At 41.4% G+C, this 19,848-nt stretch overlaps 1 protein-coding gene across 1 annotated transcript in view; it reads left to right on the top strand.

The window, feature by feature from the left end:
• Positions 1-18,025, top strand: part of Smu1 (SMU1 DNA replication regulator and spliceosomal factor) — a 20,564-nt gene extending 2,539 nt beyond the window's left edge. Inside the window, exons 3-12 of the mRNA XM_028779086.1 lie at positions 1,045-1,197; positions 2,041-2,151; positions 3,654-3,782; positions 6,139-6,258; positions 10,550-10,666; positions 11,807-11,934; positions 12,787-12,913; positions 14,594-14,761; positions 16,086-16,238; positions 17,163-18,025. Of these exons, the coding sequence (XP_028634919.1) occupies positions 1,045-1,197; positions 2,041-2,151; positions 3,654-3,782; positions 6,139-6,258; positions 10,550-10,666; positions 11,807-11,934; positions 12,787-12,913; positions 14,594-14,761; positions 16,086-16,238; positions 17,163-17,261 (1,305 nt within the window). The 3' untranslated portion in view covers positions 17,262-18,025. The remainder of the gene's footprint in view (positions 1-1,044; positions 1,198-2,040; positions 2,152-3,653; positions 3,783-6,138; positions 6,259-10,549; positions 10,667-11,806; positions 11,935-12,786; positions 12,914-14,593; positions 14,762-16,085; positions 16,239-17,162) is intronic.
• The last annotated feature ends 1,823 nt before the right edge of the window (positions 18,026-19,848 follow it).

Raw genomic sequence — 19,848 nt, 5'->3', positions numbered from 1 at the left:
TCTTTCTTTCTTTCTTTCTTTCTTTCTTTCTTTCTTTCTTTCTTTCTTTCTTTTTTTCCATTTTGTTTTTGTTTTAGAGACAGGATTTTTCTGTGTTGCCCTGGCTGTCCCAGAACTTGCTGTATAGATCCAGCTGGCCTCAAACTCAGAGATCCACCTGCTTCTGCCTCCCTAGGTGCTTGGGTTAAAGGCATGTGCCATGACTGCCCAACTGTAGGCCACTTAAGCTTTTGGTCTACTATATTTGGTGACTGATAAGACGTGCTTAAATTTGATAATCTACGAAAATGATCCATAGAACTCCAAAAACCTATGTATTTATGTGATTAGAGTTTTGTTATGGAGGACACAGATTAGAAGTAGCCAAAAGAAAAGACAGGGCTCCGAGAGAGACCTGAATGTAGAACTTTGGCTCTGTATTTGGGGTATGCAGGGGCAGGGTGTATTTAGTCCATTTACGTTTTTTGGAAAGGGCTGTGCCACCCACCTGGCAGATCCCCAGCCAGAGGCTTCTGTGGAGATTTGTTACATAACCCCACTGATAATACAATTTCCAGCCTTGTCTTCACTGCCTCCCATCCCCCATTGGCCCTTTACCAGAGGTGAGGTCGGCTTAAAACCTTAACCTAATAGCATGGCTTTTCTGGTAAGCAGTCCTTGTTCTAAGGTATAATTTTAGCATAAACTTAAATGTTACTCAAGGGGCTCTTGAGTAACCGATAACATAGTCACTAGTAGAATTCTAAGGGTTTTATAAGCTGTAAAACAAGACCCTTGGCAGACATTGACTTCTTTATTATAAAATAACACTCAGGTATGATGATTAAAACCTTTAACCTCAGCACTTAGAGGGTGGCTTGGTCTACATAGTATGTTCCAGGCAGTCCAGGGCTGCGTAGTAGTGAGATCCTATCTCAAAACAGTCCATTAAAACAAAGAAAAAATAATAATAAAAAGAAAGTTAGAATTTGAAAGATGATTGTGATGGGCAGAAGATTGCTAAAGAGAATGTGCTGAGAAATTAATTTTCTTTCCATTGTCCAGGTTGTTTTGGAATTAATAGAGCTTCGTGAATTGGGTGCTGCCAGGTCACTTCTGAGACAGACCGACCCCATGATTATGTTAAAGCAAACCCAACCAGAACGTTATATTCATCTGGAAAACCTCTTAGCCAGATCTTACTTTGATCCTCGTGAGGTATGTTTGTGGTAATTAAATCCTTTTTAATTGTGAAAATTAAGTAATGTGGCCTTGCAAAAATAATGTTTAAACTTTTTTTTTTGTTTGTATATGTGTTTTGGGCAACCATACATGTGTGGAGGTCAGAGGACAACTTTCAGGAGTTGTTTCTTTTACCATAAGATTCAAACTCATTATCATGCTTGGTGGTAAACACCTTTTTTCACAGAGCCATCTCACTCATCAAGACAAGCACCATTTAATACATGCACATAAAGACATAGTTTCTTTTGCACATGACCTTCCACTGGAGAGCTGTTGAGATAAAAGAAAGAAGAATGTGATAGGAACTGGGTAATAGAAAGTTCAGATTTTTGATTCTTTGGCCCTGCAAGTATTTCTGAAACTAGAACCACACCTCTATCCTTGTGGCTAACCTGGGCTCTTCAGGAACAACAGTGCGGATGGACTGATACCAGCACTCTCACATTCTTCTAAAATGCAAGTGTGCAGAATTAGAAAGTTATTTTAAAATACTAATTTGGTTTAATTCCTCACCTGTTTAACTGGGTATTTTGTTTTTGTTGTTTCCCTCTTTGAATGTCTTGTTTCCTTTGATTTTAATTTTTTTTCTTCTTATGGTGTGTGTGTTCATATGTGTATGTACATACATGTGTGTACCTGTTTGAGGAGGCCAGAGGCATTCAATTCACCTTTGAAACTGGAGCTGTAAACAGCTTTGAGTTGACTGATGTGGGAATCCGCTTTTTTCTCTGGAAGAGTAGTACATGCTGTCAACTGATGTGCGATCACCAGCTTTGCTTTTCCTTGGAAGTGATACCACCTCCTTTTTTTTTCTAGGCATATCCAGATGGAAGTAGCAAAGAGAAAAGGAGAGCAGCGATTGCCCAGGCTTTAGCTGGGGAAGTCAGCGTGGTGCCACCTTCCCGTCTCATGGCCTTGCTGGGACAGGTAATTAAATGCCTGTAGAGATGAAATTACCCTGAATTCTGGTACTGGTTCCTGTGTATAAGGCATATTTCTGAGCCAAGGAAATTGCACAGGCTGGTAGTAGAACCTACCTATAAAGCTCAGCAGCTGCGCCATGCACCCTTCCTCTTCTGGAACAGCAAACCAGGCTTCCAGGATGGAAGCTTTAGCATCTTTAGAATTATGTTGGAACTGTGCTGAGGAGACTGGAATAATGCTCATGCTCCATAAAATCCATACTCGTCCCAACTTTCTGGTCTTGTCAAGCTGGGCCTGTAGCTTGGTTAGTAGGACAAACTGCTTGTTTCTTGTGCATGAGATCATAGATTTGTTCCCAACCAAAACCAATAGTGAGGCATACTTTTATTTTCTGACATGAAAAAAATGTATTTATGTTGTTCCTGTGAGTACATATGTGTGTGTGCGTGCACAAACAGCAGCACTTGGGAGATGGAGGCAACTTAGGGAGGAAAGGATTTGTTTCATTATACACTCTAGGAAAGCACTCTTACACTCAGGGTAAGAGCTCAAAGCAGGGATGTGGAGGCAGGAACTGCAGCAGGAACCAGGTAATATGCTGCTTCTTGTCATGCTTTCCCATGTCTTGCTCCTCTTGCTTTCTTATACCACCTGGGACCATCTGCCCAGGGGTGGTACTGCCCACAGTGTGCTGGGCCCTTCCATCATTATTAATCAAGAAAATGCCCTCAGCTCTGCCTACAGGCCAGTCTTTGCAGATGATTGGTTTGTGTGTCAAATTGGCCAAGACTACCTTCAGGAGTGCAAAGCACCCCTGTCTAGATGTGTTCAGGGTAACATTCATTAGATAAATTGACAGGTTGGAATCAGTGCAAATGTTCACTAAAACATATATTGATTAGGTAAACAGAAACTTCCAGCAAACAGTATATTTTACAGGCATTAAAATGATAGCTTTGCAGTTCGTAATACAGATGAGCTGGCATATTAAGGTATGTCATAATATGAGGTGAAGACAATATATTTAGTATATAGAATAATTATTAATAGAGCAATTAAAAAACGTATCATGTGAGAGGATAATGACTACAAGTAATTATGTAAAATGTTATTAGTGGCTGGCTTTGTGTATTGGAACTCTGGGAAATTTCTGCTTTTCACACCATCTTTCCTGTCAGAGTCTCCATGAGAAGGCCGTGCTCTTGCCGACACTGAACCATAGAAATGTGTGGATGATTAGAGATGGTGTGACCAGAAAGCTTACTAGTTTCCTCAGACCTTGTTCTTTCAAGCATGTTTTTGCCTGAGCAGTGATGCCTAGCTCTTCAAAGCTTCTAAGCAGATTAATTCTTTTCTTTTTCACAGGCATTGAAGTGGCAGCAGCACCAGGGATTGCTTCCTCCTGGGATGACTATAGATTTGTTCTTTCAAGCATGTTTTTGCCTGAGCAGTGATGCCTGGCTCTTCAAAGCTTCTAAGCAGATTAATTCTTTTCTTTTTCACAGGCATTGAAGTGGCAGCAGCACCAGGGATTGCTTCCTCCTGGGATGACTATAGATTTGTTTCGAGGCAAGGCAGCTGTCAAAGATGTGGAAGAAGAGAAGTTTCCAACACAGCTGAGCAGGCATATTAAGGTAGGGTCTGATACTTAGACATGCAGTAGTTGGTGATCGGTTGAGTACCCATCATGTACAGAGTCAGGCCCTGCCTCAGGAGCTGGGTTCTGATGGTCCTTGGGGTTCTCTTGGTGCCCATTTGGGGTACTGCAGTAGCCTAGCAGTGTTGCATGTGAGTTTTATACACAAGTACATACATATTTGACATCTGCCCATAATCCTATATTTAGAGAAATGGTCCGTTCTTTGGTTAAATCTTGGACTGTCTACCTACATGGGCTGTTAAACATTTACTCTTAGTCTGCTGCGTCTCAGGCGAAGGGCCAGTCAGGGTTGTAAAGTTGACTTGTGATGTTACGGGAAATAATTTTATCTAATGTCTTATTTAGTTACTGTGTGAGTTCATGCCAGGAATTAGGCTTAGAACCTCAACATACCACTGAGCTACATCCCCACACCTTGATTTTATTTGAATGTTTTTTTTGGGAGAAGGCACAATCAAGTAGTTCAGTTCCCAGAATTAGAGGTATGCTTGCTAACATTAGCATCTCTTTTATAGTATAGCTTCTCTGTAATTTTGTGCTTCTGTTGAATTCATGGATTCAAAAATGCTGCATATTATGGGGATAGGGAGATGGCTCAGTGGATAAAATGCTTGTGGTGCAAAGATGAGGGCCTGGGTTTGGATTCCCGGCACCATATGCATTTGAGTGTGACAGCCTGCATGTGGTAGCCCAGTGGTGGGGGCAGAGACTGCCAGATACTGTGGACTTGCTAGCCAGCCATTCTAGCAGAATGTGGGGAGCTCCAGGTTCAATGAGAGACTGTGTCCTGGAAAATAAGGTAGAGAGAGGCAGAAGATACCTGATACTGACCTCTAGCCTCCGCATGTGTGTGCATGGATGAGTGCACCTGCATGAAAATGTGCACACATGCATACGCTGTACTGCACATAAATGCACACACACAGATGCTGGATATTCTTTAACTCTTTGGCTTTTGTACTTCGCATTTGTCTTTTCTGCACTGTGTATTCTAATTTGCATATGGTATTTTTGAATAGTAACTTTATGTACCTTGGTGTCATTCTGTTGATGCCACTGGGCTAGAATCTTTCTGGCATGAACAAGTTGCAGTGCAACTTTCTGGCATGCAAAGTTTGCAGTGAAAATGTAACTAGACGTGATGGTGCATTCTAGTAGTTTCTACAGGCTGAGGCAGAAAGACTCAAGTTCAAGGCCTGCTTCAGCCCTAGACTCAGTTCAAGTCCAGTATGGGCAACTTACTGAAACCTGGTCTCAAAATAAAAAGATGGCTGGGGATATAGTTCAGGAGTAGAGTACCTGCCTCGTATGTATAGACCCTGGGTCTGCACCCCAGCACTAAAAAACAAAAGAAAAGAGAAATCCATGTTAGTCTTTTCTTGCCATCTGTCTACTGCCCTGTGGTTTCCCTGACATTGGAACATTGTCACTGCCAGTGCTTGAAGGCACTTACCAAGCAGTAGCTAGTCTAATAATTAGTCTTAGGCTTTTATTTTCCCTAAAGATTTATTTATTTTTTTAAATTTTATATGTATGGGTGTTTTGTGTGCATGTATGCCTGCTGCCCATAGAGGCCATAAGAGGGCACTGGCTCCTTTGGAATTGTGGTTACAGTTGATTGTGAGATGCCTTGTGGGTAGTGGAATTTGAATCCAGCTCCTGTGCAAGAGCAGCCAGTACTCTTAACTGCTAAGCCATTTCTCCAGCCCCTAGCCCTAATTTGGTGAACCACACAATAGCGTATGATTCAATAAAGGTTGTGAAGTAGTGATGGAAATCTTATTTACAATACTCTTATTGAAAGATGAATCCTCCATCCCTTCTGTCCAAATCCACAACAGAAACATAGAAAGCCATGTTAATTTGTGACTGAAAAGCCATTTTAATAGTTGATTCTGGCAGGAAGTTATTGTTTAAATCAACTGAAGTATTTGTTCTATACCTCATGAAAATAAGAGTATTTTTTTTCAAGTAGGTGTAGGTGATACATGCTTGTAATCCCAGCTCTTATGGAGTATTAAAGAACGAATGACGTCAAGTTTGAAGACAGTGTGGCCAGCTTAGGCAGCATAGTGAAATCATCTTTGAAAGAACAAAACAAAGTGGTCTCCCTTATTTTCTTGAAATAATTGCATTAAAACAACATTTAGATGTAAAACTGGTCAGAGAAAGCATCCACCAGGGTAGGTGTAGCAATACCCTCCAGTACTCCATAGTATGGGCACCTGTAATTATAAGCAAAGGGTAGGGTTTCGAAAATGGTTAATAAACTGGGGATTGTTTTAGGACTATTACATAAAAAATTGTCTTCATTATTTCCCCCGGAACAGTTTGGACAGAAATCCCACGTGGAGTGTGCGCGGTTCTCTCCAGATGGTCAGTATCTAGTCACTGGCTCTGTCGATGGATTTATTGAGGTGTGGAACTTCACTACTGGGAAAATCAGGAAGGTAAAAGTAGTTTAAATACATTCACTTTTTAAGGTAGAATTGCTAATTTTTCCTTAATTCTGTGTCTTATTTCTGAATTAGATGACTTGAAGATGGCCGTTTATGAAACAAACATGTATTTTATAATTTAAAAGCTTCTTTTAAGTTAAATTCTGAATTTTTATTAAGGGAAAACCTTTACTATCTATACTTTTCATTTATTTTTATAAAAATTTAAAAGTTTTTGTAAACTTTATTTTGAATGAATAACATGTCTATCTAGAGTTGAGAAAGTGTCCTGAGGTCTTTTTTGGTTTTCCGAGACAGGGTTTCTCTGTGTAGCCTGGGCTGTCCTGGAGCTCATTCTGTAGACCAGGCTGGCCTCGAACTCAGAAATCTGTCTGCCTCTGCCTCCCAAGTGCTGGGATTAAAGGTGTGTGCCACCACTGCCCGGCGTGTCCTGAGGTCTTAAAGTGTGAGACTCCTACTCCTGTTCTTGAGTTAGAGCTCTTCCTTGATTGGGCCATGCTTATCCATTTCTTGGCTTTCTAGCAATGTTCTGTGTGTGCTAGCAGTTACTCATGTGTCTTCTTAGTGATGATACACAGATGATGGCATACATGTTGTGTAGTGTATTTTGCCCCTTGCTCTCCTCTCTTTAGTGTTTTTGGAATAATTGCTGAATTATATCAGAGTGTATGAAATGATGCATGAGTCCCTTTAGATTGTTGCCAGTCTCATCTAATGTTAGCACTGATGTTATTTTTTTATTTTATTTATTTATTTATTTTTTGTTTTTTCGAGGCAGGGTTTCTCTGTGTAGTCCTGGCTGTCCTGGAACTCACTCTGTAGACCAGGCTGGCCTCGAACTCAGAAATCCGCCTGCCTCTGCCTCCCAAGTGCTGGGATTAAAGATGTGCGCTATGTTATTTTTTTATGAGTGAAATTTTTATGTAAATAGCCATCAAAATTTTCTGTTCTGTGAAGCCTGAGTACTACACACCCCATGCATGTATACATATGTGTGCTCATGTGAGACCAGAGGACAGCCTTGGGTGTTGTTGCTCAGGTGCTGCCCACCGTGTTTTCTAACGTAGGATGTCTTACTGGTGTGGAGCTCCTCAGGTAGGCTAGCCTGATGGGCGGCTAGACCAGACCTGTCTGCTTTCCTAGCTCAGGGATTGCAAATGTAGACCATGCCTTTTTTTTTAATCCACATGAATTTTGGGGATTGAATTTAGGTCTGCATGCTTGTAAGACAACTCCCTAGCTCCTTTGTCCGTTTCTTTTTTTTTTTTTTTTTCTTAAATGAGTTTGTAGGGACTCTTTCTATTTTAAGGAAATCAAGATACACACTGTAGGGGCTGGAGAAATGACTCAGGTTTGCTGTGTAAGTGTGAAAACTTGAGTTCAGGGCCCTAGAACCCATGTAACTATCGGGTGGTTGGTTTGGCAGCCCACCTGTAATTCCAGTGTTTGAGAGGAGACAAACTGGCTAACCACACCGCCCACATTGGGTAGCTCTGAGTTCAGTTGATCCACACTCCATTCAGTAAGGTGGAAAATGATAGAATCCTCGTCAGCCTCAGACCTCCATGTGTAGACATGCATGCCTGTGTAACCATGTGCACATGCAAACACATACTTCACATGAGGGAAAAAATTTACATTCTAAAAAAAATTTCAGGTTTGATTTTTATCTTTTGAAGTGGCTTGGGGTTTTGCATTAATGATTTTTTTTTTAAAATCAATTTTGTTTTTTCATTTTTAGCTTTTTTTTTTTTTTTTTTTTTGTCCTTTTCAACTTGGTAGCTAAGGAAGTCAGAAGAGGGCATTGGTCTCCTTGCTTGGGTGCTGGTGACCAAACTTGATCCTTGGGAGAGCAGTCACTCTTAACCACTGAGCCATCCTGCCTACCTCAGCCCTTTTTTTCCCTTTTGTGTTGTTTTGTTTTGTTGATTGTTTTAATGTAAAGTCTCTCGGCAGAGCAGGCTGATTTCTGCTTCTGTTTCCCTGACTGCTGGGATTATAGGTGTATGTCATCACAGTGGGCCATAAAAAGGGTGGTTTCATTTTTTTCTGTTGAGAATTTAACTCAAGACCTTTTACATGCTAGGCAAGTACTCTTTACTTCTGAGGTGCTTTTTTTTTTTTTTTTAAGATTTATTTATTTCATGTATATGAGTACATTGTTGTTGTCTTCAGACACACCAGAAGAGGGCACCAGATCCCCATTACAGATGGTTGTGAGCCACCATGTGGTTGCTGGAAATTGAACTCAGGACCTCTGGAAGAGCAGTCAGTGCTCTTAACCGCTGAGCCATCTCTCCAGCCCCTGAGGTGCATTCTTTTTTTTTTTTTTTTTTGGTTTTTCGAGACAGGGTTTCTCTGTGTAACCCTGGCTGTCCTGGAACTCACTCTGTAGACCAGGCTGGCCTCGAACTCAGAAATCCTCCTGCCTCTGCCTCCCAAGTGCTGGGATTAAAGGCGTGCGCCACCACCGCCCGGCTTTTTTTTTAAATTTTTTTTATTTTTTTTTATTTATTTATTTTTTTGAGGTGCATTCTTAATCCTGTAGTTTGTTTAGTTGTTGTTGTTGTTGGTTTTTTTTTTTTGAGACAGGGTTTCTCTATGTAGCCTCGGCTGTACTAGAACTTGATTTGTAGACCAGGGTGGCCTTGAAGTTGAGAGATCTGCCTTCCTCTGTTTCCTTGAGAGCTTGGGATTAAAGGAATGTGCCTCCACTGCCCAACTTTGCTTTAGTTTTTGATTCATCTGGGATTTGTATAGGAGGATAAAGTTGGTGTAGAGCCAGCTTATTTTTAATCCCCTTCGGAGTCCTATTTATTGATCTTTTATTCATTAATTTAAGTGTAACTTTTATTACTGAGTACTAAATTTCAATCCATAAATAGTGATTTTTAAAAAATTGCATTTATTCTTTCTTTATGGGAGCTTATGTCTATGGTACATGTATTGAAGTGGGTGGGCAACTTGTGGGAGTTGGTTCTCTACTGATACTGTGTGGGTCTCAGGAACCAAACTTTTAGTAATAGCTATCTGTGCTGGCTAGTCTTTAATATAACTTTACAGAAGACTGAGTCATCTGAGAGGAAGGAATCTTAACTGAGAAAAATCCATGTAATAGGGTTGTGGGCAAGCCTGCATGGCATTTCTTAATTAGTGACTGATATGGGAAGGTCTAGTCATTGTGAGTAGTGCCACCCCCCCTCCCCAACCTCTAAGCCCTCTCTACTCCCTACCTGTCCCCCCACCCCACCTGTGGTATTGGGTACTATAAAAAGTAGGCTGAGCAAGCTGTGGGGGGGAGGAAGCTAGTTAGCAGATTTGTCCAGGGCCTCTGCCTCAGCTCCTGCCCCCAGGCTCCTGCCCTGCTTGAGTTCCTGCCCCTCAGTGAAGGACAGCTACCTTGATGTATATGATGAACTAAGTCCTCTCCTCCCCAAGTTGCTTTTGGCCATGGTGTTTATCACAGCAGTAGAAACTAAACCTCTTTACCTACTGAGCCCAGCTTGCCAGCCGGGGTACAAATTTTATGGGCGATTTATGCTTTTTGTCTGTTTGGCTTGAAAAATACTAAATACTTTGTGAAGTTGATTCTCTCTTTCCACCTTTACATGAGTTCCAGAGATCAAACTCAGTGACCAGGCTTATGTGGCAAATATCTTTCTAGCTAAGTCATCTTTCTGGCCCTTTTGTTTAAACCACTAAACAATCTCATTTTATAATCAGAAGAAAAATTAAGTTTCACTTTCCATGTGTAATAAAAACATGCTCTAATCCCAGAACTTCCCTGCCGCAAAAATACAGAATAAGAACAAAGTAAAAATGAAGCAAACTTTGATTGCCATAGTGGTAGATGATAGATGAAACGTCAGGCATAGATCTATCAACGGATGATGTTAGGAACGGGGATTGACCATTTGAGACACATGTTTCTTTACTTTCTCATGTCATCCCCCTAAAGAAGCAAATTCAGATTCACTGAAGACAGAAAGTGTGAAAGTCGAGAGCCATTCTGCCTAGAGAGGTTCACTGAGTCACCTGAGGCTCCGGTGTGCACCACCATACCCATCTTGTGTTGGTATTTTCTACAGTGTCATCTGAATTGTGTAAAGTTATTTATCCCTAGTTCTATCAGTTGTTCATAAGGAAGCTGTACATGGCACAGCTTTTTGCTTAGATATTTGGGTAGACACAATCTAGCATCCTGCTTTTAGTCAATTTCAAGAGTTCTGGGTGGGGCCACTGGGACATTGATTTAACAACTGTTGATTTTCACTTACTTCAGGATCTTAAGTACCAAGCCCAGGATAACTTCATGATGATGGATGACGCTGTCCTCTGCATGTGCTTCAGCAGAGACACTGAAATGTTAGCAACTGGGGCCCAGGATGGAAAGATCAAGGTATGGATCAGTGCCAGGAGCGCTTGCATTTAGCACTTTCAAGTCTTTTGTTTTGTTTGTTTGGATATTTATTTTGGTTTATTGAGAACAGGTTTCTCTGTGTAGCCTTGGCTGTCCTGAACTCACTCTGTAGACCAGGCTGGCCTCGAACTCAGAAATCCGCCTGCCTCTGCCTCCCAAGTGCTAGGATTAAAGGTGTGTGCCATCACCGCCCGCCTGTTTTCCAGTTTGTTAATGGTGTGCTACACATGACATTCATTATCCAATAGCCCCTATGTATTAAGCATCAACTTGATGCTACTTTCTTTTTCTTGTTCAATTTTACTAATTCTGTCTGGGATGTTCTGTTAACATGTTAAAGTCATACAGTTGGTAAATTAGACATCTAGCACTTCAGTTCAAATCTGTACATGTCTGTTTTGGTTGTAGCTCATTGCCTGTAATGTGTTACATGCTGATATATATTTAAAGGAAATGCTGTTCAGCTAATCTAGCTGTGGGTTGGTTTTAGTTGCTGACTATGGACCTGGGGCGAGGTAAATACGGAAATGGTCACTGTTTAATGAACTTAGCTACTGTTTTTTTTTTAAAGTAGTGTTTGGGATTGAACTTAGGGCCTTGTTAGACAAACATTCTTACCCTGCGTTGTTTTTTTGTTTGTTTTAGAGGTTTATTTGTCTTAGTTTATTTTTAGGATTTATTTTATATGTATGAGTGCTTTGCCTGCATGTATATATGTGCACTGTGTGTGCCTGTTACCTGAGGAGGTCAAAAAAGGGCATCAGTCCCCCAGAACTGAACTTGCAGGCAGTTCTGAACTGCCACTTTGGTGTTGGGAATTGAACCTGGGTCCCCTACAAAAGCAGCAGGTGCTCTTAAGTACTGAGCCATCTCTCCCGTCTACCACTGAGGTGGTGTTTGTTGTTGTTTTGTTGTTGTTTAAATTCCTAGCCTTGAATCTTTAATAATTTATAAGAAAAGAGTTGTAAATTTCAGAAGATTCGTATCACTGCATTACTGTAGTAGACATGCCAAATTGAACTGTTGGCATGCAGCTTGATGCTGCCTTGGTTTATTAGCACTGTGTTGTGAACTGTATCTACTAACACTTTATTCTCATGGTTTTCTTTCTTAATAAAGGTTTGGAAGATCCAGAGTGGACAGTGTTTGAGAAGATTTGAAAGGGCACATAGTAAAGGTGTTACCTGTCTAAGCTTTTCCAAGGACAGCAGTCAGATCCTCAGTGCTTCTTTTGACCAGACAATAAGGTAAGAGGAATCCCTGAAATGTCCTCCGGGGATCTGATAAATAGATCAAGGCCTCACCCACCCACCCTGAGGGAGAAGTTCCTGGTGTGTCTTTACACTGTTTCCAGGATTCAGTGACACGGAAGGCAAGGGTATGTGAGGCTGATTGTCTCCAGTTCAGGAGGCACAGCACTGTTCTGTTTGAGTTTGTCTCCAGAAGAGATTTGAAAGGGTAAAATAACAGTGTTTCATGTTTCTCAGTGTGTGACCCATGAAGCTAGGTATGGAGGTGGAGGCTTGAATTCTCAGCGCTTGGAAGGTGGAGACAAATAGACCATGAATCTTAAGCCGGCTTGGACTCCCTAGTGAAACTCTGTCTTAAAAACAAAAGTGTGATCTGTGGAGCCATCGGTGTTATAATCACTTTACAGGACAGTTTTACAGATTGCTGGGACACAGCTGAGACTACTAATTACTTTTTTTGGGGGGAAGAGGGGGTTGAGACGGTTTCTTTATGCAGTCCTGGCTGTCTTGGAACTCACTCTGTAGACCAGGCTGGCCTCGAACTCAGAAATCCGCCTGCCTCTGCTTCCCAAGTGCTGGGATTAAAGGCGTGCGCCACCACCGCCTGGCCTGAGACCACTAATTACTAATCTCTTATTCACTAGTCTGCACAGAAGCCTAGGTTACTGACATTTCTCGAAGTCTTTTGCTGTGCAGGTTGTGTTGGTTTTGTTTGACATAATGAAGATTATACTGTGTATAGTTCTTCATTTAATATTGCAATGCTTTTATAATTCATCTTAAATCCATTCAACACTTTGCTTCCAGAAATAACATACTGGATATTATTCTTTTACTTTTATTTAATAGAATTCATGGCTTAAAATCTGGAAAAACACTGAAGGAATTTCGAGGCCATTCTTCCTTTGTTAATGAGGCAACGTTTACACAAGATGGACATTACATTATCAGTGCATCCTCTGATGGCACTGTGAAGGTGACGTATTATTATTCTCCACTCATTCTGGCCTGTCCGCCCTGGGTTGCTTTTTAGACAGTATTATTGGTCAGGATGGTGATGGTACAGCGTGTGAGTCTGGGAACAAAGTTCCTTATTGGTCTGTGTGGTGTCTGTTCCTATAACTTGTAACTCAGATAGCCCACTATGATGCTGCTTCATTCATAGACACATGCAGCAGTTCACTCTTCACATAGCTACAGGCCAGTGCTTACAGTCAAATTCAGAGAAGTCTCGGTGACCAAGTACATCTGTTCCTTGTGTTTCTCCCCAAGTTTAAGACTTTCCTTATATTTGAAGAGGAGTAGGGGAAAGAAAGCATAGAAATGTAGTGAAAGCTATCTGTAACCTTGGACCTTTTCACCCATGGCCAGGTTCATGAAGTAATGGCTCTGAGTATATTTATTCAATATATGGATAAATGCCTAGGCCAACAGGCTTGGCTCTGTTCCCTGACTAGCTCATAACTTAATTATCTATTTATTCTAAGTCATGTTATGTAGCTGGTTACCTGGTCCTCGGTTTCGTGCAATTGTCTTCTGTGTCTGGGGTGAATCTTCCATGTCTATTTCCCAAAATCCTGTGTCTCTGGTGGATGTCCTACCTTCTAATCATGCCTTATTGGCTTATAGACTTTTTTATTGACAGTTGAAGCTTCCATACATTGCAAGTCTCAGCTTACAATGGTCTGTATCTTCAGTTCCAGGGGATCAGGTGCCCTTCTGGCCGCCTCAGGGACCTGCCTATATATGGCCTATGTTTACACGAACACTTTATTTATTTATTTATTTTCTTACTTACTTACTTACTTACTTATTTTGGTGTATTGAGATAGCTTCACTGTGTAGGTCTGGCTGTCCTGGAAGAACAGGCTGGCTTTGAACTCTGCCCACCTCACCTCTGCCCTCCCCAACCCCCGAGCTAAGCTGCTAAACTACACTTTTTGACTTTAATGCCTTTTGAATATTTATGTGTTTATACATGTGGGTGTGTGCATGTCTCCTTTTGCACGTAGAGGCCAGAGGTCAATGCTAGGTGGTGGTTTTCAGTTCCTTCCCTATGTTATTCGGGTTTTGGGGGATGGGGTGCAGTATTTCAGGCATGTACCATCATACTCAGCTTCCAACTTACTGAGACAGGATCTCTCACTGAACTTGGAATTCAAAGATTCAGATGAAATGTCTAGCTGGAAAGCTCCAGGAATTGTCCTGTCTGCATCCCAGTTCTGGAATTACTGGCACCCAGCTTTTATGTGGGTGCTGGAAATAAAACGCAAGTCCTCATGTTTGCCTAGCAAGTACTTTACTGAGCCATGTCATCAGTTCCTGGCTAATTTTTTCCTCCCTTCTTTCCCAGGCTATCCTAGAATATACTTTCTCTCTCTCTCTCTCTCTCTCTCTCTCTCTCTCTCTCTCTCTCTCTTTTTTTTTGGTTTGGTTTTTTTGAGACAGGGTTTCTCTGTGTAGCCCTGGCTGTCCTGGAACGCACTCTGTAGACCAGGCTGGCCTTGAACTCAGAAATCCACCTGTCTCTGCCTCCCAAGTGCTGGGATTAAAGGCGTGCGCCACCACTGCCCAGCTATTTGTTAATTTTTAAGACTTAAAACTTTAGAGATTCTCATAGTCTAAATGTTTACCGCTTTACATTTTTTTGTGGTAGATCTGGAATATGAAGACCACAGAATGTTCAAATACCTTTAAATCCCTGGGGAGTACTGCAGGGACAGATATTACAGTCAATAGCGTAATTCTGCTTCCTAAAAACCCAGAGCATTTTGTTGTGTGCAACCGATCAAACACAGTGGTCATCATGAACATGCAAGGCCAGGTGAGTACTTAGAAAGTGCTTCTGTGCTGAACTTGGTTCTGGCTAGACTGTGACCAAACAAGGGTTCATTAGTTCTAAGCTGTTTTGTAACTGTGTGTATTTATAGACATGCATTCAGAAGTACATCCTTTTTCTAGTGTGTATATGATACCTTTTCATCCTTCATCTAATCTGCCCTTTGTTTTTTTGTTTGTTTGTTTGTTTGTTTGTTTTTTAGTTTTTTGAGACAGGGTTTCTCTGTATAGTCCTGGCTGTCCTGGAACTCACTCTGTAGACCAGGCTGGCCTCAAACTCAGAACTCTTCCTGCCTCTGCCTCCCCCCAAGTGCTGGGATTAAAGACATGCACCACCAACGCCCGGCCTGCCCTTTGTTTTTTGAGACAGAGTCTTGCTATGTAGCCTGATCTATTATCAAACTCAGTTGACTTCTTTGTCTCAGAGTTCTGAGTGTTGGGTTTATAGGTGGACACCACCAAACCCAGGTCTGGTCTGTCATTCAGCCTCCTATAGATAGCAGCACTCCCTTTTAGGGAGGTCCAGTGTGGTGTGGATTACTCTTTTGGGACATCTAACTACCACACAAGCTAACATGGGACACCGATGGGAAGAAAGCAGCAGTGTCTCACTGTAGCCTAGGGTGGCCTTGGACTCTGTCTGAGTCCCTTTTCTCAGCCCCCCAAGTGCTGGGACTGCAGGTGAGCACTACCAAGATGAGTTTAATGTTGTATATCCCAAAGCAAAGTCTTAGTTGGTCCATCCTGGGTGGAGTATGGGCATTGCATCTTTAGAGTGGACTGATGAACATAAGTCTAGGTAACACTGAAAACTAGAAGTATATTGATGTAGAAAATGGTTGTGAGATAATGAATTTGCTTCATGAGAACGTGGTCAGTATACCAGAGGACAGGGTTGCTGACTTGGGTGTAAAATTCAAAATTTTAGTCAGCTGTTTTTTTTAGGTAGCTTTTCTGTTGAATATTTTCAGGCAGGAAGATTTAACACATTCTGAATGGAACTTGTGATAGTAACCAAAGTGCAAAATAACTGTAAAAATGTCAGGCTTGACATTTTTGTCTGTTTTCTCAGTGTCTAATGCATGCCTGTTATTAGGAGGTTGGAGGCAGAAGGATCAGGAATTGAGAGTCAATTCAGAGTCAACTTTGGCTGCATAGGAAGCTTGCTTGAGCCCAGCCTGGCTTTGAGACCCTGTCTCAAAACAGAAAGTCCTTATTAAGTGCTAGGCCAGCAGCAGGGTAGTATAGCATGCTGCCTGCAGTTGACCTACTCTAAATCTTGTTCTGGTTTTGTTTGTGATGTCTTCCAGATTGTCAGAAGCTTCAGTTCTGGTAAAAGAGAGGGTGGTGACTTTGTTTGCTGTGCCCTCTCCCCTCGTGGCGAGTGGATCTACTGTGTTGGGGAGGACTTTGTGCTCTACTGTTTCAGCACAGTCACTGGCAAGCTGGAAAGAACTCTGACGGTGAGGCTGGGAATGTCTGTCCTCTTAACTCTGAAGTATAAGCCTGTATTGGAGGCATTTACCAATAAATAGTTGAATAATTGTGTTATATGTTAGAATTCAGGTGTATTGTAGTAGAATTCTGCCTTAGGGAAGAGGATGACTGTACAGAAAGCAGAAAAGGGACATACTGTCTAGCCAACTAGTCAGATCTTCTGGGGCAGAGGGGCTGGAGAGACAGAATGCTTTTACCAGTTCCTTTAGAAGGTAAATTCCTTGCATATTATCCTTCCAAATTAATTATTTGAGTACTTTAGAGTATTGTTTCAAATAAATTGAAGATATCAGGAGTAATTTCCTTCTTTCTTTCCTTTTTCCTTTCCTTCTCCTTCTTCCCCTCTTTCTTTTCCCTTTCTTTCCCCTTCCCCCTTTTTCTTTTCTTTTTTTTTTTTTTTGTTTTTTTTTTTGTTTTTTCGAGACAGGGTTTCTCTGTGGAGCCCTGGCTGTCCTGGAACTCACTCTGTAGACCAGGCTGGCCTCAAACTCAGAAATCCGCCTGCCTCTGCCTCCCAAGTGCTGGGATTAAAGGCGTGTGCCACCACTGCCCGGCTTCCTTTTCTGTTTTTCAAGACATGGTTTCTCTGTGTAGCCCTGGCTGGCCTTGAACTCAGATCTGTCAGTTTTTGCCTCCCTTCTGGGATTAAAGGCATGTACCACCACCCAGCTTATGAGGAGTAATTATTGCCAATTGCTATAATAAACAGTTCCCAAATTTTAGTGGTTTAACAAGATAAAAACTCTTTATGTCACAATGCAGTGTGAATTGGAGAGCTGTCTTTTAAGCAGTGCCTAGAGTTGGTGTCTCTTCTTCCTCCTCACCCCACTCTGGAAGCCTCTTGAGGGAGTTAAGACCTGTGAACCCTGACTGTGCTTTCAATGTTGTAGGTTCATGAGAAGGATGTGATTGGAATTGCACACCATCCACACCAGAACTTGATTGCCACCTACAGTGAAGATGGACTCCTGAAGCTCTGGAAACCCTAAGTCAGCCTTTCCAGTGCAGCCAAGAAGCATGTACTTAAGTGGAGGGCATGTTCATGTATTACTTTTACTTTTTCATGTCTGCATCCTAGCATAAAACTTGTAAATAAGGCAGTATGACATATTCAGTAGCTGCAGGTTCTTTTAAAAAAGATTTTAATAAACTTAAACCTTTCTTTACCATAAGTGCTCATAAAGCGGGAGGGAGAGTCATTGTCCTTGATCCTCAAGTCTGGTAGTGAGTGTAAAACAGACTAATATGAAAAGGGCTGGTGATACACACAAGTTTTAATTAGCATTTCTAATAAAGTTTTTCTTCTAGAAATATCAGTATTTCAAATCTTTTGGTAGAAGATTAATGAAAACATTAGTCACTATCCCAGTTAAAAGCAGATAAACTAATGATGCCTTTAAGATGCTTTAAATGGTAACTGTTTCTTAAACAGGAATTTTCATAAAATTATGTCTCAGTCAGACAATTTGCTTATGAAGGCAGACATGAAAAAGTTTTTGTTCTCATCACCCTTCTCATTCTGAGCTCTGCTTTTTATGTTCAGTCCTGCTCTTGTGTTCCAGTTTGAACAAGTTACAGGGTTTATGGGATTTGATGTTTGGGCACCGCTCTTTTCTATGTAGAGGATGATTTAATACTGAAAATGTACTGTTCTGAAAAAAAAACTAGAAAAGAAACTGAGATTTAAGTCTCTTATGTATATACTTTTCAGTGAACTGAAAACTGTTCTGTCAACAAAATTCTTGAAAATGGGTTCCACATTGATGTCCTTCACATTTTAAAAAAATTGTAAAGATTATTTTATGCATGTGAGTACACTGTCACTGTCTTCAGACACACCAGAAAAGGGCATTGGATCCCATTACAGATGGTTGTGATTGCTAGGATTTGAACTTGGAACCTTTGGAAGAGCAGTCAATGCTCTTAATCACTTAGCCTTCTCCTAGGCTTTTTATTGAGAAAGTCATTACCAAATTTTACATTGAGGGCTGGGGCTGTAGCTATCTCTCAATTGCATACATGCTTTGGTTTGATTGGCAGGTGGGAGGTGGAGACAGGAGGACTAAAATTTCAAGGTAGCTCTCTAGAAAGTTCAAGGCCAGCCTGGTCTACAAATAAGGATAGCCAGGCTATTAACAGAGTAACTGGTCTTGAAACACAAAAAGGAAAAAAGAGTTTAAGATTAATCTGGGCTGTATAGGGAGAGTACAGACTCTTAGGGGCAGCCCTAAGAGTCAGTGTGCCAAGCTAGGCATATTCCTGTAATAGCAGCACCTGCAAAATTGAGGCAGTTTTGAGACCAGCTAGGGCTGCATTTAAGATCTTGTCTCAAAACGACGACAATGTGGTATACCAGTAAGCTATATATGGGACAAACTAGTAGTGTTTTTAGTGGCTGGTATTATAAGTATGTACCACCATACTTGGGAAACAGTCTTAGAAGACCACCTTGTTCATCCTTCAGTGATATTTGGAAGGAACCTATAAGGCTGACTTTTTTTTTTTTTAAGATTTATTTTATTTATGAGTATATACAGATACACCAGAAGAGGGCATCAAATCTCATTATGGGTGGTTGTGAGCCACCATGTGGTTGCTGGGATTTGAACTCAGGACCTCTGGAAGAGCAGTCAGTGCTCTTAACCGCTGAGCCATCTCTCCAGCCTGAGACTGACTTTTCTTGAGCCCCACATAGCTAGCATTCTGAGCTGAGAGACCCTTCCTGAATAGCCCTCCTGGGCTAAGGCAGCATTGAAACTGATGCCAATCCCTGGCACCCACTCCCCATTGAGGGTATCAAGTAAGAGCCTCCTTATATGTGGACATAAAGGGTAGGACCTTGTACAGATTGGTAACATTTAGTGGTGCTAGTTTTTAATTTGGCAACCCCCCAAAGCCAAAGGTGTTAAGGGCCCTGTAGTAGGGACTAATGGAAGGTCAGTGTCTGGGACTTCCTTATAAAGTCAGGTTCAGGGGAGGTAATCTCTGTGTGGCCTACCAGACAATCCTGGTGTTAAAAGTGTCCTATCCCCTACTTCATTGACAATCATGTGTTTCAGGGTGTTTTCCAGAAACGCCAACGGTGTAATAAGTATTTTCTCTTCATTGCTAGTTTTTGAATCCTGCAGTTTTCTTCTAGGTTCAAAGCTGACCATATTAATGAATAGAAAGCAGCTAGATTCCAGTCTCTTGACTTACCTAGTAATTTGAGACATTTTCAGGTCTCACCCCAGACCTACACAAACTACTGAGACCCATTCAGCAAGCATATTTTCATATACAGCATTTTATATTGTCTTTTAAGTAAATTTTTTTACTCTTCCCAAAGGTCTCACCTTAAATGCTAAAGCTGTATAGCATGTTAGCATCTTATATCTGAAAAGTTTAACAGTATGTTGAAGGTGACATATGTTTTCCTGGTTTAAGTTTAAAACGTTGAACAGCAACCCAGAAGTGATGCATGCCTTTAATCCCAGCACATGGGAAGCAAATCTGAGGTCCAGGTAAGCCTAGGGGTACCTTGTCTTGACCCCCCCCCCCCCCAAAAAAAGAGCCACAACACACTACATTTAACCA

This window comes from Grammomys surdaster, unplaced genomic scaffold (assembly GCF_004785775.1).
Source record: "Grammomys surdaster isolate TR1022 unplaced genomic scaffold, NIH_TR_1.0 344, whole genome shotgun sequence".
Taxonomy (NCBI): domain Eukaryota; kingdom Metazoa; phylum Chordata; class Mammalia; order Rodentia; family Muridae; genus Grammomys; species Grammomys surdaster.
The sequence above is the reverse complement of the archived record's forward strand: the minus strand, read 5'-3'. Positions and strand labels throughout refer to the sequence as shown.